The sequence below is a fragment of the Bos grunniens genome, chromosome 6, assembly GCF_055505025.1.
Source record: "Bos grunniens cultivar Pamir isolate PY7600 chromosome 6, Bosgru_T2T1.0, whole genome shotgun sequence".
Classification (NCBI taxonomy): Eukaryota; Metazoa; Chordata; class Mammalia; order Artiodactyla; family Bovidae; genus Bos; species Bos grunniens.
In genome coordinates this window covers 82,831,689-82,857,932 of record NC_141170.1, presented here as the reverse complement: position 1 = coordinate 82,857,932, position 26,244 = coordinate 82,831,689, and the positions used below count along the sequence as shown (strand labels likewise).

General features: G+C 37.5%; 1 protein-coding gene across 13 annotated transcripts in view; it reads left to right on the top strand.

Moving 5' to 3' along the window:
* FAM13A (family with sequence similarity 13 member A) overlaps window positions 1-26,244 on the top strand; it is a 447,586-nt gene that overhangs the window by 64,935 nt on the left and 356,407 nt on the right. For all 13 annotated transcript variants that reach the window (XM_086406445.1, XM_086406444.1, XM_086406422.1 and 10 more), the window contains one exon: window positions 9,929-10,030. In XM_086406445.1, the coding sequence (XP_086262571.1) occupies window positions 10,001-10,030 (30 nt within the window). In that variant the 5' untranslated portion in view covers window positions 9,929-10,000. The remainder of the gene's footprint in view (window positions 1-9,928; window positions 10,031-26,244) is intronic.

The following is a 26,244-nucleotide window of genomic DNA, read 5'->3' as shown; positions in this document are numbered from 1 at the left end:
ACCAGAACAAAATACTGCAGACTTGGTGGCTTAAATAATAGACATTTACTTCTCACAGTTCTGCAGGCTGGAAGTCTAAGATCATGGTGTCAGCAGGGTAGGTTTCATTCTGAAGTGTTTTCTCTTGTCTTGTCAGCAGCTGGTCTTGTGTGTTTTCCCATGACCTCTTCTTTGCGTGCACACTGGGTCAAGAGAGAAAGTGATTGATCCCTGATATTTCTCCTTATAAAGACAGTCCTATGAGAGCACCACCCTTATGACCTCATTTAACCTTAATTGGTTCCTGAGAGGTCTTATCTCCAAGACAGACACACTGGGGTTAGAGTGTCAACATATGGATTTGAGGGGCACACAAACACTCATATGTAACTATTCCTCCCTATGTCCACACTCAATTTCTTCGTTTACCCCCACTTCCTATACCTAAAGTCAAAACTAATTTGCTAAATGGCTAGAAACTCTTGGTAAAAGTCACACAAGTCAAAATGTCTGATGCAATAGAATGCTAGGTATTTCACAGTTTCTACCTTTTGTTAAGAGATGTCCTCTGGGTTGGTCATGAGCTTGTGTCTAGTTAGTAATGAAGAATAGTTTGCAACACTTACCTATTTTGCAAACAATGCTGCCTAAAACACTATCCCAAAACTCAGTGGCTACAAATAATAAGTGTGTCTTGTTCATACAGCTGCAATCAGGCACAGCTCACAGACTTAGCCCGTGTGATTCTCCTGGCCTCAACTGGCCTCTCTTGTCTGCCTGGGAGTAGATTACCTATTGGCTGGCGTGTCTTTCTGGGCTGCATCTGGCTGGAACAACTCATCTTTCCAGGTCTCATTTTCCATGTCTCTCACATCCTCCCAGCAGGTTTCCCCAGACATGTTCTTCCCTGAGGTGCGGCAGTAAGCCCATCTCCAGTCCTGGGGACAGACAACAGAAAAACACTTGAGGTATCATGGGAAGAATGAGGCATTATAGCCATTTTGCCACCTACTCCAGCAAAGAGCATTTCACTATCTCTACCTCTCTGCTCCTTTTTTTCACTTTAAAAATTCATAAGTTTACATTAGAGAGGGTATGTGATCACACATCATGTGTGTTAGTGGAAAAAGTTTTACGTAATTCACCAATTACCATTTGAGCACATAAATCATATTTTTGTAAATGAGACCATGGTGCCTATAAGAAAAAAGTCTTTCTTCATAAGGGTAGTGTGTATTTTGGTTCTTTGAGTTTGGGTTGGTTTTTTTGTTAGGAAACATATTTAGAGAAAGTTCTGAGAATAATTTAACTTCATTTCTTACTGTTTCTCAAATTGAGAAACTTTTTTCTGTGTGCTATATATCTCACAGAAAAGAGTATACGAATATACATTATATGGCTGAAAAGTATCAAAAGCTCTTCTTAATGTATTATTAATACATTCTAATTATCTTCTAGTTGAACTTAGTCTCCAGTTGTGGCCGAGCGTGAGGGAATTTGATTTGAGGAAACTGAACTGTGCTGTGCTGCCCCCGTGTGTACTGTGCCTGTAAGCACCATTACTTCCCATTCTCATCTCTAGAATACTAACCGAAAAAAAAAAAAAATACTGCAATGGAGACATATTGTCCTTTTAAAAGGAGGGGCTTCTTAATCCTTTTTGTGCTCATGGGACTCTTCAGGAACCTATGGATCTCTTTTTAGAATAATGTTTTTAAATTATGAAATAAAATAATAGAGTTAGAAACTCTAAATACAGTTACCAAAAGATTAAAATGAAAATGTGTAATAAACTAGCATGTATACTTCTTCATTAATAGGGCTTCCCTGGTGGCTCAGACGGTAAAGAACCTGCCAGCAATACCGAAGACCCAGGTTTGATCCCTGGGTCAGGAAGATCATAGTAACAAGGAAATTTTAAATGACAAATATACCATAAACCAGCATGTATACTTCTTCATTAATATATTAAGTAAATCTAGTGGCCAGTCTAATAACTTCTTTGATCTCAAATAAGTAAATAGTGTAAATATATTTGAGATACTGACAACATGTCATGTGATTTGAAAATGTGTGTCACATGCTAATGCTATTATGGTTTGTTGCTTGTATTCATACTTGAAGGAAATGCTAAACTATAGTTAAAAATTATTACAAAAATATTGTTATTTTTTCCTAAGTTGACAGACCACTTGGGTTCAAGCTATGAGCCATTTTGGATACAGAGACCCCAAATTAATCATTCCTGACTCTTAATATAGTTAATATTTGATCACTAAATAAGGAAATATTAGACATCAAAACTTCCAAAAACAAATTTCATTAAGAACCTACAAGTCTATAGAAGTCTTCTTTGAATAAGGTATATTTAAAGAACAAAGCATTATTTTTTTGCTCATAAATATTATTTTTCTACATCATGCTCTAATCAACATTTATATGATGTAGGATATTTCTAATACTTTTATGCATGCATGTGTGTGTACTCAGTTGTGTCTGATTCTTTGTGACCCTTTGGACTGTAGCCAGCCAGGTTCCTCTGTCCATAGGATTTTTCAGGCAGGAATACTAGACTTGGATGCCATTTCCTCATTCTGGGGATCTTCCCGACCCAGGAATCGAACCTGCGTCTCCCGCTTCTCCTGCATTACAGGTGGATTCTTTACCTATAGGTCTACAAAATAGATGCTAGGTTTTATTTGATTTCTTAAGAAACTGACTACCTGGATTCTGATCCAAGACTTGTCTTTAATTGATTCAATGACCTTGTACATTTCTCTCCTTTGCCTCCCTCTTTCCTTCCTCCATTCCTCCCTTTCTCGTTCTCTGCTACCTTCCTTCCTTCCTTTTTTCTTCCCTCCTTACTTTTCTCTGTTTCTTTGCTCCTCTCTCCCTCCTCCCTCTTCATTTTTCTTTCTCTCTCCTCTTGATTTTGCCTTCAACACACTTTTAATAAGAGACAAACAAGTGCTAAGCAGTGTGTGATGATCTAAGGGACTTCACAGTTAATTATAATAGAGCATGATCCAGAGGCAGATTGACCAGACACCTAAAGCAGCTTAAGCTTCTGTGTACAGCCACTCTCCTCTATATCTGCAAGGTCTGCGTCTGTAGACTGAACTCAGAGCAGATTGAAAATATTCAGGAGAAAAATCTTTTCAAAAAGTTCCAAAAAGCGCAACTTGAATTTGCCATGCTCTGCCAACTAATTATATAGTATTTGCATTCTATTCACAAGTATTTACATGTTACTTATATTTCATTAGGTATTATAAGTAATCTGGAGATGATTTAAAGTATACAGGAGGATGTGTGCAGGCTATATGCAAATGCTACACCATTTTATATAAGGAACTTGAGCGTCTGTGGATTTTGGCATCTGGCAGGGGTCCTATCATTTGTCCCCCTCAGACACAGAAGGATGGCTGTCTTACTTTCATGGTTCCAAGGAGACTTGGCAGTGATTTTACATGTTTCTATAGTTTTATAAAATTTATAAAGTGAGAAATTTAAACCACAATCAGTTAAGATCACTATCTCTTTGAATCTCTACTTCTGCTCATGTTCATTGCTTTTAGAGTGCCTAGGCATTTTGAGATCCTGTTAAGCAGAAGCTGAGCAAGGGATACATTTAGATTGGGTTTAGTGAGATACATTTATGTGGATCATACTCATTTTCATGTACAGGGTAGATTCCCAAGGGTACTGTCAGTCAATACCTAAGAATTTTATCTAGTCAGTTTCTTCTGTTTAATTAGTTTTTGCATACTTATGAAGAAGTCTACATATAATTTGTCATTTTAACCCTCAAGAAGGAGGTAGTCAAGTCTGTGTGGCTATGAAGGTTAACATTACAAAGGCCTTTCCTCACCAAGATGAAGTGATATTTGATCTTTTCCCACTTGAAACACTAGACTCAAGTAGAATAGTTAGAATCTATTCCATTTAGTGTATCTCTATAAATACTGTCTCTAAGACAGTTTTTGGTTGTTTTAACACACGGTTCCATGAAGTTAATCAAAGATGTTGCCTATGACCGAAACGCCATTTCCTAAGGAGACTGCTGCTTTTGCAATATGCCAACCTGGCTGGGCTAAACTCTGTTTCCTAGAACTCTCTTTCTTCTGTGTCTCTGATTCAGCCTTCAGGAGATTCTTGTGTGAGATTTGAAGGATGGAGGTGAAGCCGCAGACATTTTTATAACTCACACACATTGTCATTTATCAGCTTTTTTACCTTGTTGGTGGAAAGCAGCTGCTCCATTTTTTCCAGGACCCTCTTCATTGCTTCTGGAGAAGGCAATGGCACCCCACTCCAGTACTCTTGCCTGGAAAATCCCATGGACGGAGGAGCCTGGTAGGCTGCAGTCCATGGGGTCACTAGGAGTCAGACACGACTAAGTGACTTCACTTTCACTTTTCACTTTCATGCATTGGAGAAGGCAATGGCAACCCACTCCAGTGTTCTTGCCTGGAGAATCCCAGGGACAGGGGAGCCTGGTGGGCTGCCGTCTATGGGGTCGCACAGAGTCGGACACAACTGAAGTGACTTAGAAGCAGCAGCAGCTTCATTACTTCCAGCTCCTAGGCCTGTAGTGTTTTTATAATAGCTGCACGATGAAGGCTCCTGGCTTCTGCAAGACTCCCATATCCTCAACCTCAGACAGGAAACACAGGTTTCAGTCTCTCCTGAACTCCAGCTCTTGCTCATGGGTCAAGCTTGTTCTCTCTCTCCCCCACTTACCATCCATCTTCTCCTCCTGATGACCTGCCCCATGGACTTGAAACTCCAGCAACAAGAATGATAGCTTTACAGAGACTGTTTTACCAACTCCCACCATTGCATAAAATCCAATCCCTATCACAAATGACTGATTGTCACAGATGTATTTCCTAATGGTTCTGCTTCTCTGACTGAACCTTGACTGATACAAAGACATACACATATTTACATAAATATACTGTGGTGGCTCATTAACTCCCAATCTTTCTCACTGAAGGAGCTGATGACTATGCTTAACCAGCATAGCTCAAGGATAATCTGTGTTCTGATTCTGTCTGGATCCCTCAATCCACCCCAGGATTCCCATGTCCCCATGTTCCAGTCCTGCGGTGTCCCTGCTGGAAGGTCATCAGAGACAGTGATGCTCAGTGCTCTCAGCCTTAGCCCACTACTCTTTTATTCTCCCCTGGTTCACATTCTCTGGGGTGTTATCCACTTTCTGTCAAGCAGTAGTGTTGGGAGGGCCACTTAAAAGCCTAGAAGAGTCACACTGAGAATGGAGCCACCCACTCTGCAGCCGTGGACCTTCTCTGTATGTGTTATACCATTCATCATGGCCTGGCAGCAGGAGCTTGGAAATGTGTAGGCTTTACTATTTAATCACTTCATGTCCATCATCCTGTGAGTGATAGTAGTGCTAGTTGTTAGCTTAGCATTTCCTCCAAAAAACTATACACTAGGCCAAGCTGGGCTTCCTTGGCAGTGCAGTGGTAAAGAATCCACCTGCAATGTAGCAGATGCGGGTTAGATTCCTGCATTGCAAAGATCCACTGGAGAAGGCAATGGCACCCCACTCCAGTACTCTTGCCTGGGAAATCCCACGGACAGAGGAGCCTGGTAGGCTGCAGTCCATGAGGTCGTGAAGAGTCAGACACAACTGAGCGACTTCACTTTCACTTTTCAGTTTCGTGCACTGGAGAAGGCAATGGCAACCCACTCCAGTGTTCTTGCCTGGAGAATCCCAGGGACAGGGGAGCCTGGTGGGCTGCCGTCTATGCGGTTGCACAGAGTCTGACATGACTTAGCAGCAGCAGCCAGTATTTTCGCCTGGGAAATACTATGGATACTGAAGCATGGCGGGCTACAGTCCATGGCGTGGCAAACAGCTGGACATAACTTAGCAACTAAACAACAACAACACAAGCCAAGTTACATCCCTAAAATCCAGTTTATGGCTCTAGAATAGTATTCCGTGAACATAGATTCCCAAGGGGGTGGCTATAGAGTGTTGGGTTGCCTCAGAGTCATTCCCAAATTTACTTATACAAACATCAGAAGAGATTAAGCCTTTTATTTCATATTTTGCACATTTTGCACATCCTTTAAAAATAGCTTTTAAATGTAATAGCTCAACTATCAACTTTTATTTGAGGTCTTCCTCAATTCCTCCAGACAGAGCTAATATCTTCTTTTTATGATTATAGCAAAACACACATTGTATAGTGATCAGATACTTGTCCAACTTATCCACAAGACTACAATCATTTAAGGTTAAAAAAAAAATCACACTTTTTTCACCTTTGCCTAACTAGGGCCTAGCATATTAATGAATTTTATTAAAATTTTGATAAATGAATACTTAAGTTTTTGTCATCTCTAAATTTAGTCTTCTCTATATTAGGAAAAATAACTCTTAATTACTTTTTAATGTTACCAAATATCTGGATGTGTCAATATATTAATAAGCTATCTAAAAATTAAAATGTTACTACTATTTATGACCCTCTGCAGCAGTGTTATCCAGTAGAACTTTCTGCAGTGGTGGCAGAAATTTCCTTCTGCAATTATGAACTTGAAATGTGGCCAGCACAGCTCTGGATATTTGAAAATATGTAAGCATTTCTACAAAGATAATCTATAGTATAACTTTGAGTCTTTTAAAAATGCTACAGACAAAGTTCTATTGATTTCCTCCCTCTGAGAGTCAGTTTTTTAAACTTGAACTCACTGTAGATATAAAGGGGAAATATATCATGTGAGAATAAATATTGATAAGATAATCTTCTCCCAAAATGGTCTTTCCAGTTGAGTAACATCTTTGATTTTTAGCTGTTATTAATAACTTTCAAAATGTTTCCCATTCACTCATGATATTTTCTGTTCAATTTTTTAAAGATTTTTTTTTTAATTCTTAAAGAATCTAACAGGATAAAAGATAACCCTGTCAGACCAATGTCATCTATGTCATGAGCTCATAGTAGTTTTTCAAGGAAATTTATGACTATGAGTAGATAGCCATCTGGGGCTTCCCTCGTGCCTTAATGGTAAGGAATCTGCCAGTCAATGCAGGAGACATGGATTGGGTCGAGACAGTCCCTTGGAGAAGGAAATGACAACCTACTCCAATATTCTTGCCTGGAAAATCCCATAGACAGAGGAGCCTGGTGGGCTACGGTCTGTGGAGTGACAAAGAGTGGGACACGACTTAACGACTGAACAACTGAGACCCATTTTATGCAGTATATATTTTTACTGTAAAATGAATATACTATTGTTGGCCAATAATCTTCATTTTAATCTCTGATTAAAAAAACTTTTTCCTGAAATTATAGAACCATTCTTTCAAAATAACTATGCATAGTTTACTAAACATTTTTATATAGAGCTGTCTATTAAACACAAGTATTGAGTTCAGAAGTTTTGGTTTGGGGTTGGGAAGGGGCATTTTTGCTCTTTACTTCAAAAAGAGACAACAGAAAAAAAACAAATCTATAAAATTATTAATTAATTCAGTATTCTTGGGTTAAATACATACAAAAAACACTCAACAGCAGTAAGAAGGTTTCAACTGGTAAAGTTTATGAGAGGACTGTAAAATTGATGATATATCTGAAGTTCTATCATATCTGTGTAATGTATTTATATTTATCAAGGAATCCAAAAGATAAAGGCATGTGAACATTTTTTAAAAATGGCGTATATTCAGAGATTGTATTAATTTAAGCCAAGGATCTCAAAAGAATTAGCTAATCAACTAGACTCACAATGGCTCAATTTAAAAAAATTCACATTTACAAAGCATTTCATCTATTATTTAACTGTAAAATTTTTTAAAGTAAAATGAGATCCACTTTTCAAAAGCATCAAGTGATGCTGCAAGCGTGAAAGCCATTTAAGATTAAAAGGAATTGCAGGATAAGAAATACAGAAAATGAAATCTGTTCTTTACATAATATTCAAGATTTGTATTTATATACTACATTTTTGAGAATCTATGCATTTGTTTATACAGACCTGGGTTTAGGTATAGGCTCATCACTTATGTATTCTTGAACAGATTCTATGCTTCAATTTCTCCATCAGAAAACTATAGATAATCATCATCATGACTTTTATATAAGAAGCATTTAGAACATTAAGTACTCAATAAATATTAGTCTCAAAAAAGGCAAAGTTGGCTAAAAGAAGTGCTTTTTCTGAAATTCCACATATTCAGGTCTCTCATCTTTAGTTTATTTCTTAAAATGTAAATTTTCATAATATAATCTTCAATAATGCTTTTATCTTTCAAGTATAAGCTATAGCAAGATAAATCAGGGCAGTTGTAAGCCTGCAGAAAGAGCAAAGGTTAAGAAATTGCAATTGAGTCAAACTAAAATTCTATGTACTGCTTTTTTAGTGCCTAAGACCATATGTGAAAATAATTATGAAAAGTAAATTTAACAGCAGTAGCAAAAGTAACCTTTTGCAAGTGCATCACAGAAACAGTTGTTAATATCATTACATTACAACTTGAAGTTGCTAGTGGGATTCTAATGAAAAATTTGAATCTTTTTGAAAAAATCAGAAGTAACAGAAAGGAAAAAAAAAAAGCAATCTTTATTCTATTCCAGAATTCTAGTATGAGATGAATCACAAGAGGGTGAATCAGTAGTGACAGCTGGGGAAAAAAGAAAAGTAAGCAGATCAAATCCCTAGGGCCTGAAAGAAGAAAGGATTATACTGCAAACTGACCTCAGATGAAGAGATGACCCAGTGCTTAACCAGCAGGAAGGCCCATATGCTACCTAACAGCAGGGAGACGGGAAAGATGCCCAGTCAGGGATTCTATCAAGCCTCTGATTAGATAATGAATAGAAATATCATTGGAGTTAGATCTAAGTCTAAATCTTGGCTCACTGCATCACAGTGATGCAGCGTTAGGCAAGTTGTTTAAACTCTCTAAGCTTCATTTTCATTCCTGTAAGATGAGGATAATATTTGTAGTTTCTTACAGTTTTATTGCATTAAAAAACACAACATCTGTGAAGCAATTAGCATGATTTCTGGCAGAAAGTAACTTTGATAATATTATTTGAAGATGAAGCAAGATCCCTAAGTAACTGTAGATTACTGGATATTAAACTATTAACCACCAGGTTGAGTCTTTGAGCTATGAATTGACTGATAGCTCTACACTAAGTTTTTTTTATTAAAGATGTGTCTTTTTTCGATTTGGGGAGTTTTTCTTAGGTTCTCTTATGTTTTGGTTTGTTGATCTTTCTCATGACCTCCTAACCCAGTGCTTCCAAACTCAGCTATAATGGGATATGAGGTCAGACCAAAAATGTCTCTATGCTTCTGAAAGTCAGGACCAGTCTTGTTATCTCATTTAGAAATGTTCCTACTGAATTAACCACCCTAAGGAAGGCTTCTGCACTTAGAAAACAGTGTAGACCTCATGTGCACGGGCTTCAAGGTGTTACACCTATCACAAAGACAGGGAAGGCATATATAAGCAGGTTTCATACAACTATTAATAGGATGTTGAGTTGGTTATTTTGAAATATAAAAAATATCATTGAGGTAAAACAATTCTATTAGCTGGAATTTAACTTTTATTTTCGATGTAAGTTTATTCAGATGTTTATTTCAGATGTAACAGCAATGTTAAAATTAATAAGTTTAATCTTAACTGCACCAAATAAACAGCTATTTAAGTATTTTTAAAATTATTCCCTCCAAAAAGCTTTTCTTTCTACCCAACATACCACAGTTTTCCAAGTTCTTTTTTTGAAGGACTTTGAATTGATGAGTAAACTGCTTTGGGGATATTTTAAAACTTCTTTCCTCAAATGAAAAGCAATCTGGACAAATTATATATTACATAGATTTCCCTGCAGATTCTTTTCTTTAGAACCTAAATGTAATTACCATACAATATAATTTTTACCTATTTACCCTACAGAAAAAAACCTGAATGTCCTAAAATATACAATGGATATATCCTGTGACCTTCCAGCTAATAGAATTGTGGACAATGAAGTCACAAAGTTTTCTGGACATCAAGGTAAGAATTTTTCTCAAAATATATCTGGATTCAGAATCACACTAATTTAATAGTGCTATTTCCTAGACTGAAACTTAAAGGAGTTATTAGAACTACTTTTAAAGTGTCCAATTTCATATCAACTTTATAATGCCTTAGATTTATCCATACTAATGAAAACCATTTTGCACACTGGCAATCTACTCTAAAACTACTTATCTAAAAATGTGAGGGCCTCCCTGAGAGTCCAGTGGTTAAGACTTCACCTTCCAGTACAGGGGTTGCAGGTTCAATCCCTGGTCAGGTAGCTAAGAATCCATGTGTCTTGAGGCCAAAAACCCAAAGCTTAAAACAGAAGTAATATTGTAACAAGTTCAATAAACACTTGAAAAATGGTACATATTAAAAAAAAATCTTTAAAAATGCTAAATCTGCCCATGATGATCATAGTATTACTAATTTTCTCACCTAATAATAGCCTTTCTCACTTCTTCCATATCTGGTCCAACATTACTTTAAGATTTAAATTTATGTTTTCAGACTATATTTGCTATCAGATATAGAAAAATGAAAGACCCCAAACCTCAAGTGATATTCAGACCAGCTATCATGTATAATGAACACATTTTTATAAGCTGGACTTTATATATTTCTAGCTGACATAAAACTGTTTTATGAACAAAAATATTAATAATTTAAAAATAGTTTAATCTACATGAAGGCTTGTATAATAATCCTATAATGTGATTACCTCATACTGTTAACGTTAATGAAACAGGATGATTTTTCCTGAAATAAAATAGCACTTGTTTGGGAATCAAGTAATAAAGGTATTTCACTCAGGAAATCACTAACTGGCTTAACTGGGTATGTATTAATATACAATGATCAGTTTCATTATGTAATACTTTTTGACGCATCTACATGTTTTAATAAGTCAGAAATGTAATAATAAAATAATGATAATGAGCTATTGAAAAAAATCAGAGTGTACTGTGAGGTGTATCCTTTAGAGTATAATTCAGAAAGCACTTGTGGACTTAAAATATTGCTTCTCTAAAAGTATTTCTCAGCATGCATATTCAGTTAGAAAAAAATATTGTGAATTGTTTGGCGATTTTGACACTTTACAGTTCCTAAAAGTGGTATCTGGCAGTAATGTCCTGGTGCCTTCAAGGACAGGGGCCATCGAAGATTTCTCTCTTCACCTACAGCATTGCTGTTGCATGTAAAATTTAACTATCATCCACTTGCAGATATTACTTTTTACACATGGATTGTCATTGCTTATAAAACACATATGGAAAAAATTCCATTAAAGTAAAAAGTTATATACTACTTACCATAGAATAAACAATGAAATTAAAAGATTACCACAATTAAATTTAATCTAAGTAGGTCTTAAAATACAGCAGTTTGCAAAGCAATATGGTAATTCATTGCCTTTGGAACTCTCAGTTCTAGACACAGATAGAACCTTTAAACATATGGGCTAAAAATTGACCCTAACATCATAAGTGCTAAGGCTTTTTATATCTTAACATGTTTTTGTTCAGTTTTAAAATAAGGGCCCAATTGTGAACAAACAAGCTCAACAGAGTTGTGGCCAAAATTTTAAGATTTGATAACTGTTTAAATAATTGACATTAAAATGACACATCCATTTTTTTAAAGGCCACTTAAAAGGAATTGGAGAAGGCAATGGCACCCCACTCCAGTACTCATGCCTGGAAAATCCCATGGACAGAGGATCCTGGCAGGCTGCAGTCCAGGGGGTCGCTAAGAGTCGGACACGACTGAGCGACTTCACTTTCACTTTTCACTTTCCTGCATTGGAGAAGGAAGTGGCAACCCACTCCAGTGTTCTTGCCTGGAGAATCCCAGGGACGGGGGAGCCTGGTGGGCTGCCATCTATGGGATCACACAGAGTCGGACATGACTGAAGTGACTTAGCAGTAAAAGGAATATTTAAATCAACAAATAGTGATGTTTATCTGTAGTTGTACCTATATGCTAAAAGTATATAAATATTTTAAAATAATTAAAAACTTTTTATTGAGGGGATATTGGTCTATAACATTATATATATTTCATGTGTACAACACTGTATATTTTAACTTTGGTATACACCACAGCATATACCACATTCACCACCAAAAGTTTAGTTTTCATCTGTTACCATACAGTTACCTATTTGGTCTTCCCTTCCTTCCCCTCTGGTAACCACTACTCTTTTCTCTGCAACTATGTTGTTTGGTTTGGTTTATTCACATCTTATTTACTTATTTTCCATATATGAGTGAAATCAGATGGTATTTGTCTTTCTCCACATTGTCTTTATTCATTCATCTGTAGATGGACATTTAGCAAGAAAAATATCCAGGACATCCATATCCTGGCTATTGTAAATAATACTGAGATGAACATAAGGGTACATATAGTTATTTAAAATTTATTGTTTTTAAATAACTACCTGGAAGTGGAATAGCTGGATCACATGGCAGTTCTATTCTTAACTTTTTGAGGCATCTGTATACTGTTCTCGTCACGTATGGATGTGAGAGTTGAACTATAAAGAAAGCTGAGCACTGAAGAATTGATGCTTTTGAACTGTGGTGTTAGAGAAGATTCTTGAGAGTCCCTTGGACTTCAAGGAGATCAAACCAGTTGATCCTAAAGGAAATCAGTCTTGAATATTCATTGGAAGGACCCATGCTGAAGTTGAAACTCCAATACCACCTGATGCGAAGAACTGACTCATTAGAAAAGACCCTGATGCTGGGAAAGATTGAAGGCAGGAGGAGAAGGGGACAACAGAGGATGAGATGGTTGGATGGCATCACCGACTCAAGGGACATGAGTTTGAGTGGGCTCTGGGAGTTGGTAATGGAGAGGGAAGCCGGAAGGGCTGCAGTCCATGGAGTCGCAAAGAGTCAGACACGACTTAGTGACGGAACTGAACTGAGTGACTTAGTAGCTTCACAGCAAGGTACTTGGGCCTAAATTTTTCTTCATTTTATACTGGTATACTTTCCAATGGATATCTTTGTTAATAAGTGTTTTTTAAAAATTACCACTGCTATCTAATAAATTGATTTACTTTTATATTCTGGAGACACATGTAGCTATTAAGTAAACTGTCTTTAGCTCCTCAAGTGCCCATCACAGTCAGAATCACAATGTGGTTGATTTAGCAGGGAATTAGATTAGGTAGTTGAACTGCTTTCTCTCTCAGAGGTGGAAACTGATGTCAAGTGTGGTTAAGTAACTCAGACTTCTGATGCATAGTCTAAAGGTTATATTAAAACCTTTCTTCTTCTTCACATCACTACTCAATTTAAATCACATTTAAAAGGTCAGATTTTTCTGGACCAGTTTTATATCCTCTTCATAACCTATAGCATTCATAGCCTACTAAGGAGGAAGTTGTTGTTCAGTCATTAAGTCATGTCCAACTCTTTGAGATCCCATGGAATGTACCATGCCAGGCTTCCCTGTCCTTCACTATCTTCTGGAGTTTGCTCAAATTCATCTTCATTGAGTTGGTGATGGTATTTAACCATATCATCCTCTGCCACCCTCTTTTCCTTTTTGCCTTCAATCTTTCCCAGCATCAGAGTCTTTTCCAGTGAGTCAGCTGTTCACATCAGGTGGCCTAAGTATTGGCGCTTCAGCTTCAGCATCAGCCCTTCCAATGAATATTCATGGTTGATTTCCTTTAGGATTGACTGGTTTGTTCTGCTTGCCATCCAAGGGACTCTCAAGAGTCTTCTCCAACACCACAATTCGAAAGCATCAACTCTTCGGCACTCAGAGTTCTTTATGGTTCCTCTCTCACATCCATACAAGTGCTGTTTTTTAGGGCAAATGCTTATTTGCCAATTATCTTGAATCTGTAAACAAACTTGCTACTTTTTTTTTAACCAGAACATCACATGTATCAGCAGGGTTTTTTTCTCCCCTAAATCTGTAAAGTCTAGTCCTATAATGCCTTTGAACATAAATTTTGTCCTAAAAACCTTGCAAAATTTTGTAGTCCCTCTAGGACTCAACTCTTGTCTTTTAACTCTGCAGTACAGTTAGACTTTAGCATAGCCTTTATAAATCACATGAAGGGAGAGGAAATAGGAAATGGCATTTAGGATGACTTCTGTGTTGACAAGAATTGGACTCAGCTACTTTGAGCTACAAAGTGGGAGCAAAGTATTTCAGCTTCAACACAAAATACAACACCCATAAGATCAAGGAATAAAATGAAATTGAATTGAAGCCTGTCAGAAATAGGCTAGTTTTTAATCTGTTTACCCCAGAAGAATTCTTTAAATAATTTTCAAGTCTCAAGGAATTCCCACATATATACTGTTATACCTACAAATCACAGAATGTTAATGTGATCACAAAATTATAGATTTTATTGTTTAGTTGCTAATTCACGTCTGACTCTTTTGTGACCCCATGGACTGTAGCCCACCAGGCCCTTCTCTTCATGGGGTTTCCCAGGCAAGAATACTGGTGTCAGTTGCCATTTCCTTCTCCAGGGTATCTTCCCAAGACAGGGATTGAACCTGCATCTCCTGAATTGACAGGCAGATTCTTTACCACTGAGCCACACCAGGGAAGTCCTAATTTATAGATATAGTAATCCAAAAAAGATTGTCAATCATTTGACTACTGGGGATATTTATTAGCCAAAGTGTATTTCTCTCTCCCCACAAAAGACACCAACTCTAATGTATGTTGGTAGTGTAGGCAGAGAAAATTTAGCTTCCTTTTTATTTTTATTTCATACCTGATTTTTAAACCATATCCAGTGTATTAGTGCAAGTTCTCCAAGACACCAAGATAGGATTAAACATGCAAGGATTTTATGAGAGAAATACCTTTGAGAGAAAGAGCCTGAGAAGACTAGGAGAGCCATTGGACCATGAAGGCATACATGAGCTTGCATGAAGGCGAGAGGAAGAAAGGTTAGGTGGAAATGGTCTCCATGGCTGTGAAGTCCAAGGAAGGGTCTTCAGTGCTCTCAGCGAGTCTCTGAAGCAGAGTCAGCCATCAGAAGGGTCTGATGCTATCAAGGTATAGGCTTGCTTCCGTGCTCCTGTCTGGGGTGTGACCTTAGCACCAACACATCCATGGAGTTCAGAGCCCAGCAGCTGGGATCTTGGTCAGTTAGGTTCCCTGTAGCTAAACCTCTGCAAAGCACACTCTCATTGCCATCACACCTAAGATGGCCAAAACCTTTATCATAAATGTCCACTCTACAAGTAGCTAATGAGATTTAGACTATGTGATTCCCCCCACTCTACTTAAAACTAAAATGACTATTTACCCAAACTTTCTTGAAAAAGAAGTTACGGTTAGCTTACTTTTCCTGAAATTAACACCTTTCTTTCCTTTTCATAATTTTTTATAGTAGGTCCTTCTTGGTTACCTACTTTAAATATAGCAGTATATGCATGTCAAGAGCCATATAAAACAAGCATAAGAAATTTCTGTTAAATAGTTGGTTTACACCAAAAAATGTGATTTATTTTTCTTAAGATAGACTTAGTTAATTTAAATTTATAAATTGATTTAGCCAATGTTATTTGCAACTTGAAAATTATTGACAGTACAATCAGTATAGCTACTAAACCATAAGACAAGAGAATATGAATAAAAGTATCTCTTAAGATAGTTTTTTATACAAAACTTTGAAACAATTATTTTTTTCCTGAGTAACACTTATCAGGCGCCTAGGCCTAGCAGTTATGAAATTACTACATATATATGTTAGCTTTTAAAAATCTCTTTTATATACCCGTTGCTGCTAAGTCACTTTAGTCGTGTCTGACTCTGTGTGACCCCATAGACGGCAGCCCACCAGGCTCCGCCATCCCTGGGATTCACCAGGCAAGAACACTGGAGTGCGTTGCCATTTCCTTCTCCAATGCAGGAAAGTGAAAAGTGAAAGTGAAGTCGCTCAGTCTTTGCCGACTCTTAGCGACCCCATGGACTGCAGCCTACAAGGCTCATCTGTCCATGGGATTTTCCAGGCAAGAGTACTGGAGTGGGGTGCCATTTACTTATACATAAAATTGTCATTTTTGAAACTAGGGTATACAATAAAATAAATGAAACTTCTACTTGTTTTTCTAATGCACAGTTACTCACTTCAGGAGTTAACGAGGAAAACACAGGTGCATTTAATTTTCAACTAAAATGAGATGATTTTAATCCCTGCTGATAATGACTGTTACACAATTCAAAGCTTGCTCACGTATGTAATGAGTAGGAAACTGCAACAAAATGTTCTCTGCCTTCCTATGAATGACAGAATACTCTTCTTTCCTAGAAATCCAGAACTTGTCTAGGGGAAGATCAGTAAGCCTCATCTTGACTGCACGATCAGACCACAGCTTACCAAGCTCTTACTCTTCTCTCAGAGTCAAGTTCTCAAGGCTGAGCAAATGATTCAAAGAAAGGGTCTCTCTCCTCTGTTGGAAGAAAGAGATAATACTGTTCCATTTTGTTCTGTGGTTCTTCCATGCTAAGTCGCTTCAGTCATGTCCACCTCTGTGTGACCCAAAGGACTTAGCCCACCAGGCTCCTCTGTCCATGGGATTCTCCAGGCAGGAATACGGTAGTGGGTAGCCATTTCCTTCTCCAGGGGATCTTCCTTACCCAGGGATCTAACCCACGTCTCTTATGTTTCCTTCATTGGCAAGCAGATTCTTTACAACTAGCATCACTTGGAAAGCCCCATGGTTCTTCTGGGTGATTTCAGTGGCTCAGACGGTAAAGAGTCTGCCTGCAGTGTGGGATACCCAGGTTCAATCCCTGGGTTGGGAAGATCCCCTGGAGAAGGAAATGGCAACCCACTCCAGTATCCTTGCCTGGAAAACCCCATGAGGAGGGATTTTCACGGAGGGAAAATCATAGAGGAGCCTAGCAGGCTACAGTCCTTGGGGTCGCAGAGTCAGACACGACTGAGTGACTTCACTTTCACTTAAAGTCTGGCTAATAATCTCTACTCTCAAACCCCAGCAGCAGTGAGAGAATTTCAAAATTTCCGATTGCACTGTAATTTTTCCAGAGATTCAGATTGTTTTAAATCAAAGAATCTTGTTACTTAAACAGAACTTTCTTTAGGGTCTTGTGGATACTTGTTCAGCAGGTTCATGTGATGAAAAATGCCTCTTAAGTAGCTAGTTGCTGTAACCTCCCTTCATCAAAACACCCCACAAAATCTGGCCTACTGTTTCTTGAAAATCCTCCTATAATTCACATTTTAGCTAAAACACGCATTGCAAACTCTTCCTCTGCTTAGTCACATATTTTATATATAATAGGTCTATGTGATCTTCTTAGATATAATAACACAATTTTAAGACATTTTGGAATGAGCTGATCTTTAATAAAATTAATCATTTTGTACCAACATTTAGAAACTTTTTCATTTCATCTATAAGAGTTTTTTGACATTAGTATCTCTCTGAAGAAAGCCCTGTGTTGTAATAACTTCAGATCCAAGAAACTCAACAAACCCAAGCACAAGAACTAAGAAGAAAATTATGTCAAGGTACATCAGACTTCTCCAAACCGGTGGTAAAGAAAAGATCCTAGCAACTAGAGAAAAGGCTTGTTAGATACAGAGAAACAAAGGTAAATATAACATTAGATTTCTCATCAGAAACTATACAAGTGAGAAGTGAGTAGAGTAAAATCTTTAAAGCAGTGAAAGAAAAAGCCATCAGAATACTATAACTCCCAAAATACCTTTTAAAAATGAAGACAAAACACTTTTCAGATGTACAAAAACCAACCAATTTCATCAGCAACAGGACCATATTACAAGAAATGGTAAAGGAAGTTCTTTGGTCAGAAGGAAAATGATACCAGACAGACATATGAATCTATACAAAGGAATAGAGTATTAGAAAAGGTAACTCCATGGTTAAACATATAAGAATTTTTTTCTTTTAATTTAATGTTCTTATTGTTAAAATCTGTAATTAAAACTAATTACAAAGTAACATGTGGTTTATAACATTTGTGAAAGTAAAGTATATTACAACAATAAGTGCAAAGATAGAGAAGGGAGAAATGGAAGTAAACTATTGAAATGTTCTTATACTATATATGAGGTGGTATAATATCATTTGAAGATATACTGTGATAAATGAAAAATACATATGTACACCCTAAAGCAACAATTAAACTAACAGAAGAGTTATAGCTTAAAAGCAACCAATGAGATAAAATAGAATCAGAAAAGATCTAATCTAAGAAAAGTCAGGAAAAGCAGAAAAGGTAAAAAAAAAAAAAAAAAGATTCTTGTTGGAAAACAAATAGCAAAATTATATATTTAAACTTAACCACATTAATAAACACATTAAATGAAAATGCTCTCAATACCCCAATTAAAAAACAGAGATATATTGATTTTGAAAATACTATCCAATTATATGCTACTTACAAGAAGTCTACTTCAAATATAAAGACACAAGTAGGTTAAAAGTAAAAGTAAAGAAAAAGATATACTGTGCTAACACTAACCAAAAGAAAGTATCAAAGAAAACAAATTTAGGAGCAGAGAATAATACCAGAGATAAAAAGGTCATTTCCTATGGATAATGAGGTCAATTCATCAAGATCACATAGCAATCCTAACTGTTTATGTATATAACAACACAACTTTAATTACATGGAGCAAAACTTGACAGAATTGAACAGATAAATCAACAAATCCAGAGTTATGAGAGATTTCAGTATGTCTTTTTGAATTATTGATAGACCAAGTAGATAGAAAATCAGTAAAGATATAGAAAATGTGAACAGTACTATCAAACAACTTGACATTTATAAAGCACTCTACCCAACAGCAAAATAGATATTATTTTCAAGTGGACACAGAACATCTACCATAGATGTTCTGTGTCCACTTGAAGACAGACCATATTCTGGGCTAGAAAACAAGTCTCAATAAGGTTTGTTATTTAGTCATAAAGTCGCGTCCGACTCTTTTGTGATCCCATGGACTGTAGGCCGCCAAGCTCCTCTGTCCATGGGCAAAAATACTGGAGTAGGTTGCCATTTCCTTCTCTAGGGTATCTCCCTGACCCAGAGATTGAACCCACATCTCCTGCATTGGCAGGCGAGTTCTTTACCACTGAGCCATAAGATGAATCAACTCATACAAAGAAAGTTTTTTGAGCAAAATAGAGTTAAATTAGAAATCAATAGCAGAAAAATCTCTGCAAAATCACCAAGTATTTGGAAATTAAATAATATACTCCAAGATAACTCATGGATCTGGAGAAGGAAATAGCAACCCACTCCAGTACTCTTGCCTGGAAAATCCCATGGACAGATGAGCCTTGTAGGCTGCAGTCCATGGGGTCGTGAAGAGTTGGACACGACTGAGTGACTTCACTTTCACTTTTCACTTTCATGCATTGGAGAAGGAAATGGCAACCCACTCCAGTGTTCTTGCCTGGAGAATCCCAGGGACAGGGGAGCCTGGTGGGCTGCCGTCTTTGGGGTTGCACAGAGTCGGACACAACTAAAGCAACTTAGCAGCAGCACCAGCAGCAAGTATAAGAAAGGGAATAATAAAGATCAAGGTGGAAGTCAATGAAGTTGAAAAACAATAGAAAAAAAAATGCATAAGACTAAAAGCTAGTTTTTTGAGATCAAGAAAATTGATAAACCTCTAATCAGACTGATAAGAACAAAAAGTAAGCACAAACTGGCAGTTACAGGAATGGGAGGAGTGACATTATTAGGGATTTTACAGATATTTAAAGTAAAATGGGAGAATATTATTGACAACTTTATGCCAGTAAATTTAACACATTAGAAAAAACACCTTGCAAGACATAAATTACAAGGCTCAGTCAAAAAGGAATAGATTAGGTGAAAGGCCATATATCTACTTTTTAAATTAAATTTCTAGTTAAAAAACCTTCCCACAAAGAAAATCCCAGGCCCAGACGGCTTCTGGAGTGAATTCTACCAAATGTTTGAGGAAGAAATACTATCAAGTCTACACATATTCTTCCAGAAATTGAAAAATAGGGACTATTTCCCAACTCATTCTATGAAGCCAGCATTGATCTGAGATAAAAACTAGACAAAGACATTAGAAGAAAGCAAAACTATGGCCTAATGGTCCTCTTGAACACAGGTGCAGAAATTCTAAACAAACTTTTAGCAAACCGAATACAAAATATATAAAGGATAATACATAATGACCAAATGGATTTTATCTCATTCTCTAGGATGCTTTTTCCACCTGAGACTTTGTTCTCAACATGCCATGCAGGCGATCCAGCTGACAGACCATCTGAGCACCTAGCCAAAGGGCAACATTAACTGTCAGCCAAGGGAGTGAACTGTTTTAGACTCCAGCCCAAATGAGCCACATTATAACCATAATTCCAACTGATATGTAACTGCAAATGCATGCAATACCCCATTTGAAAACTGCCCAACTGAGCTTATCCTGAATTCTTAACCACAAAAGTGCCCAAGAATTAAAAATAAAATAAAATTATCATTTTAATCCACAAAAACAGGAACAGAAATAGGGAGCTTTCAGTGAAACAGCTTTTTGCCCGAAGAATTCTATGGACAGAGGACCCTGGTGGGCTACAGTCCATGGGATCACAAAGAGTTGGATATGACTGAGTGACTAACTTTCACTTTCTACCCTAAACAAGTGAAGTTCTCCTAGGGATAAACCTACTCACTTAGATAATGCTTCCTCACAGATTTTTAGGATTTAACTCTTAACTATAAATGGCTAGCCAAAGAAAATAAAACAATAAAATCAGGGAAACAAACCAGAAAAGAGAATCCCCTAAAATCAGAGACAATGTACAGAATAATAGGTAAGTTAATTTATATTTAAAAAAATCTTCAGAGAGTTGAGAGGATCAGATCAGATCAGATAAGATCAGTCGCTCAGTCCTGTCCGACTCTTTGCGACCCCATGAATCGCAGCACGCCAGGCCTCCCTGTCCATCACCAACTCCCGGAGTTCACCCAGAGTCACATCCATCAAGTCAGTGATGCCATCCAGCCATCTCATCGTCTGTCGTCCCCTTCTCCTCCTTCCCCCTATCCCTCCCAGCATCAGAGTCTTTTCCAATGAGTCAACTCTTCGCATGAGGTGGCCAAAGTACTAGAGTTTCAGCTTTAGCATCATTCCTTCCAAAGAACACCCAGGACTGATCTCCTTCAGAATGGACTGGTTGGATCTCCTTGCAGTCCAAGGGACTCTCAAGAGTCTTCTCCAACATCACAGTTCAAAAACATCAATTCTTTGGCGCTCAGCCTTCTTCACAGTCCAACTCTCACATCCATACATGACCACAGGAAAAACCATAGCCTTGACTAGACAAACCTTTGTTAGCAAAGTAATGTCTCTGCTTTTGAATATGCTATCTAGGTTGGTCATAACTTTCCTTTCAAGGAGTAAGCATCTTTTAATTTCATGGCTGCAGTCACCATCTGTAGTGATTTTGGAGCCCAGAAAAATAAAGTCGGACACTGTTTCCACTGTTTCCCCGTCTATTTGCCATGAAGTGATAGGACCAGATGCCATGATCTTAGTTTTCTGAATGTTGAGCTTTAAGCCAACTTTTTCACTCTCCTCTTTCACTTTCATCAAGAGGCTTTTGAGTTCCTCTTCACTTTCTGCCATAAGGGTGGTGTCATCTGCATATCTGAGGTTATTGATATTTCTCCCAGCAATCTTGATTCTAGCTTGTGCTTCTTCCTGCCCAGCATTTCTCATGATGTACTCTGCATATAATTTAAATAAGCAGGGTGACAATATATAGCCTTGACATACTCCTTTTCCTATTTGGAACCAGTCTGTTGTTCCATGTCCAGTTCTAACTGTTGCTTCGTGACCTGCATACAGGTTTCTCAAGAGGCAGGTCAGGTGGTCTGGTATTCCCACCTCTTTCAGAATTTTCCACTGTTTATGGTGATCCATATAGTCAAAGGCAAAGTGGTTTAAAACAACACAAATATATGAACTCATAATTCTGGAGGTCAGAAGTCCAAAATCAGTCTCATTGGGCTGAAGTCAAGGTGTCAGAAGGGCTGCATCTTCCGGGAGGCTCTGTGAAGAGAATCTATTTCCTTGCCTTTTTCACCATGTAAAAAACACTACATTCTTTGGCTCATGACCCCTTCCTTGAATCACTCCAATCTCTTGCTTCTGTTACTGCATTTCCTACTACTGACTCTGATCCCCCTACCTACCTTTTATATGGCCCCTTGTGATTTTATCACTAGACCCGTTCAGGTAGCCCAGGACAATCTTCCCATCTGAGGAACCTAACCTTAGGATCTGCAAGTCCCTTTTACCGTGTAAGGTCACATGTTCACAAGTTCCAGGAATTAGGTTGTGGATATCTTTGAATGTGGAGACAATATTTGAAACCACATAAAAAGTATTGAAAATAATTGTCAGGTCTGGGGATAGAGACCTAGGGATAGGAAAGGGATTTGCTGTTACTAATCTTATAGTATTCTTTGACTTTAAAACTATGCCCATTTTTCCTTTGCATCAGTATATATTAATTTATTTCACAAATAAAATTTTATAAGTATTTATATATATATCTCAAAATGTTAACTATGGTTTTCTTTACATACTTTTCTTAATTTTACCTTCATTATTATCCAAAGTTTTATAATAAGCACACAATCATTTTATAATGGGAAAAATCAATCATTTAAATTTTATATAATTTTTAACTTTTCAAAGTAAATTAAGTTCACGATATAAATGAATAGCCACATGTTCATATCTGCCATATAAAAGGTACTTTAAAAGCTGAGGTAGCTATGACTACTAGACTATGTTTTTCTTTTTTAATTTTTTCTTTTTTGGGGCCTTGCTACAAAGCATGTGGGATCTGAGTTTCCCTGAAGTGGAAGCATGGTATGTTTTTTATATTTCTTGAGAGAAGATTAAAAAAAAATTTAGTCTTTCCAGTGACAGATATGACTGATAGTATCAATTGTTAGAAATAACTATTGATCAAGACATAAACAATTATTAGAAGTTAGAGTTTCAAAAGATTTGTGAAGAGACACTTTCTTCCAATAAAAAGTAATTTATTTTCCTACAAAGTAAGCAAAACAAATGAAAAACCCTTTCATGAATTCTTTTCTCTCTCTTATGGAAAATGCATGCTTAATAGTACCATGGAGTAAAAAGATCACTAGATGATGAAGAAATGACTTTAGTTATTTTGATTAATTTGCCACAAACACTTTGTTGTTGTAGTAGGTCCAATCAGGAACTCAAAAATTTAGAGAATTTTTTTTTTTTTAATTTTTTAAAAAAAAATCACATGCTCCCCATCCTGAACCCTCCTCCCTCCCAATGAGAATTTTTTAAAAAATTTATTTTGGATCAGAATTGGCCAACTGTCCTTCAGGAATGGCTTTTTTTGCAACGCGGGAGACCTACGTTAGATCCCTGGGTTAGGAAGATCCCCTGGAGGAGGGCATGGCAACCCATTCCAGTATTCTTGCTGGAGAATCCCATGGACAGAGGAGCCTGGTGGGCTACAGTCCACGTGGTCTCAAAGAGTCAGACACAATTGAGCGACCAAGCACTGCATGGCACAGCAATGGCTTTTATAGGGTTTATTCTGGGTCACAAAATGAAACTGCAAAGCCAGGACAGATTAGTGAATATGTTAGAATGGATTGAGTGTCTGTGTGCAGAGCACTTAAGGCACCTCTCAACTAAAAGTGGGAAAAATATTTTCTCAAGGAACTGGTCTCAGAAGAGCTTACCAAGCCCATTTTCACACAGAAGCTTGCATAATATCGACAACCAATTTCCTTTAAGAGGAAAAATATTAAATGGAAACCTTTTCATCCTTTGTTATTGTTCAGTTGCTCGGTCATGACTGACTCTTTGTGACCCCATGGACTGCAGTATGTCAGGCTTCCCTGTCCTTTACCATCTCCTGGAGCTTGCTCAAACTCCTGGCCACTGAGTCACTGATGCCATCCAACCATCTTGTCCTCTGTCATCACCTTCTCCTGCCTTCAATCTTTCCCAGCATCAGGGTCTTTTCTAATGAGTCAGCTCTTTGCATCAGGTGGCCAAAGTATTGGAGTTTCAGCTTCAGCATCAGTCCTACCAGTGAATATTCAGGACTGATTTCCTTTCAGATTGACTCGTTTGATCTTCTTGCAGTCCAAGGGACTTCAACACCACAGTTCAAAAGCATCAATTCTTCGATGCTCAGCTTTCTATGTAGTCCAACTCTCACATCCATACATGATTACTGGAAAAACCATAGCTTTGACTAGATGAACCTTTGTCAGCATAAAAATGTCGCTGCTTTTTAATATTCTGTTTAGGTTGGTCATGGCTTTTCTTCCAAGGAGCAAGCATCTTTTAATTTCGTGGCTGCATTCAATATCTGCAGTGATTTGGAGCCCAAGAAAAAAAGTCTATCATTGTTTCCATTGTTTCCCTGTCTGTTTGCCACGAAGTGGTGGGACTGGATGCCATGATCTTAGTTTTCTGAACGTTGAGTTTTAAGCCAGCTTTTTCATTCTCCTATTTCACCTTCATCAAGAGGCTCTTTAGTTCCTCTTTGCTTTCTGCCATAAGGGTGGTGTCATCTGCATATCTGAGGTTATTGATATTTCTCCCAGCAATCTTGATTCCAGCTTGGACTTCATCCAGACAAGCATTTTGCATGATATACTCTGCATGTAAGTTCAATAAGCAGGGTAACAATATACAGCCTTGATGTACTCCTTTCCCAGTTTGGAACCAGTCTGTTGTTCCATGTGTGGTTCTAACTGTTGCTTCTTGACCTGCATACAGGTTTCTTAGGAGGCAGATAAGGTGATCTAGTATTCCCATTTCTTGAAGAATTTTCTACAGTTTGTTGTGATCTGCACTGTCAAAGGTTTTAGCATAACCAGTGAAGCAGAAATGAATGTTTTTTTGGAACTATCTTGCTTTTTCTATGATCCAACAGATGTTGGCAATTTGATCTCTGGTTCCTCTGCCTTTTCTAAATCCAGATTGAACATCTGGAAGTTCTTGGATCATATACTGTTGAACCCTGGCTTGGAGAGTTTTGAGCATTACTTTGCCAGTGTGTGAGATAAGTGCAATTATGCAGTAATTTGAACGTTGTTTGGCATTGCCCTTCTTTGGGACTGGAATGAAAACTGACTTTTTCCGTCCTGTGGCCACTGCTGAGTAATTCATATTTGCTGGCATACTGAGTGTAGCACTTTCATAGCATCATCTTTTAGGATTTGAAATATCCCAGCTGGAATTCCAGCACATCCACTAGCTTTGTTCGTAGTGATGCTTCCTAAGGAGCACTTGACTTTGCACTCCAAGAAGTATGGCTCTAGGTGAGTGATCAAACCATCACTGGGTTAACTGGGTGATTAAGATTTTTTTGCATGGTTCTTCCATGTATTCTTGCCTCCTCTTCTTAATGTCTTCTTCTTCTGTTAGGTCAATACCATTTTGTCCTTTATTGTGCCCATGTTTGCATGAAATGTTCCCTTGGTATCTCTAATTTTCTTGAAGAGATCTCTAGTCTTTCCTATTCTATTGTTTTCCTCTATTTCTTTGGATTGTTCACTTAGGAAGGCCTTTTTATCTCTCCTTGCTATTCTTTGGAACTCTGCATTCAGATGGGGATATCTTTCCTTTTCTCCTTTGCTTTTCACTTCTCTTTTCTCAGCTATTTGTAAGGCCACCTCAGACAGCCTTTTTGCCTTTCTTCTTCTTGAGGATGGTATTGATCACTGCTTCTTGTACAATGTTATGAACCTCTGTCCATCGTTCTTCAGGCACTCTATCGAATCTCATCCCTTCAGTCTATTTGTCACTTCCACTGTATAATCATAAGAGATTTGATTTAGGTCATACCTGAATGGTCCAGTGGTTTTTCCTACTTTCTTCCAATCTGATTTTGGTATTAATCATCTGGTAATGTCCACGTGTAGAGTCGTCTTTTGTGTTGTTGGAAGAGGGTGTTTGCTATGACCAGTGCATTCTCTTGGCAAAACTCTGTTAGCCTTTGCCCTGCTTCATTGTATATTCTAAGGCCAAACTTGCCTGTTAATTCCAAGTATCTTTTGACTTCCTACTTTTGCATGTCTGTCCCCTATGATGAAAAGGACATCTTTTTTGGTGTCCTTTCATCCTTGGGCTTTAGCAAAGCAAAAGCAGA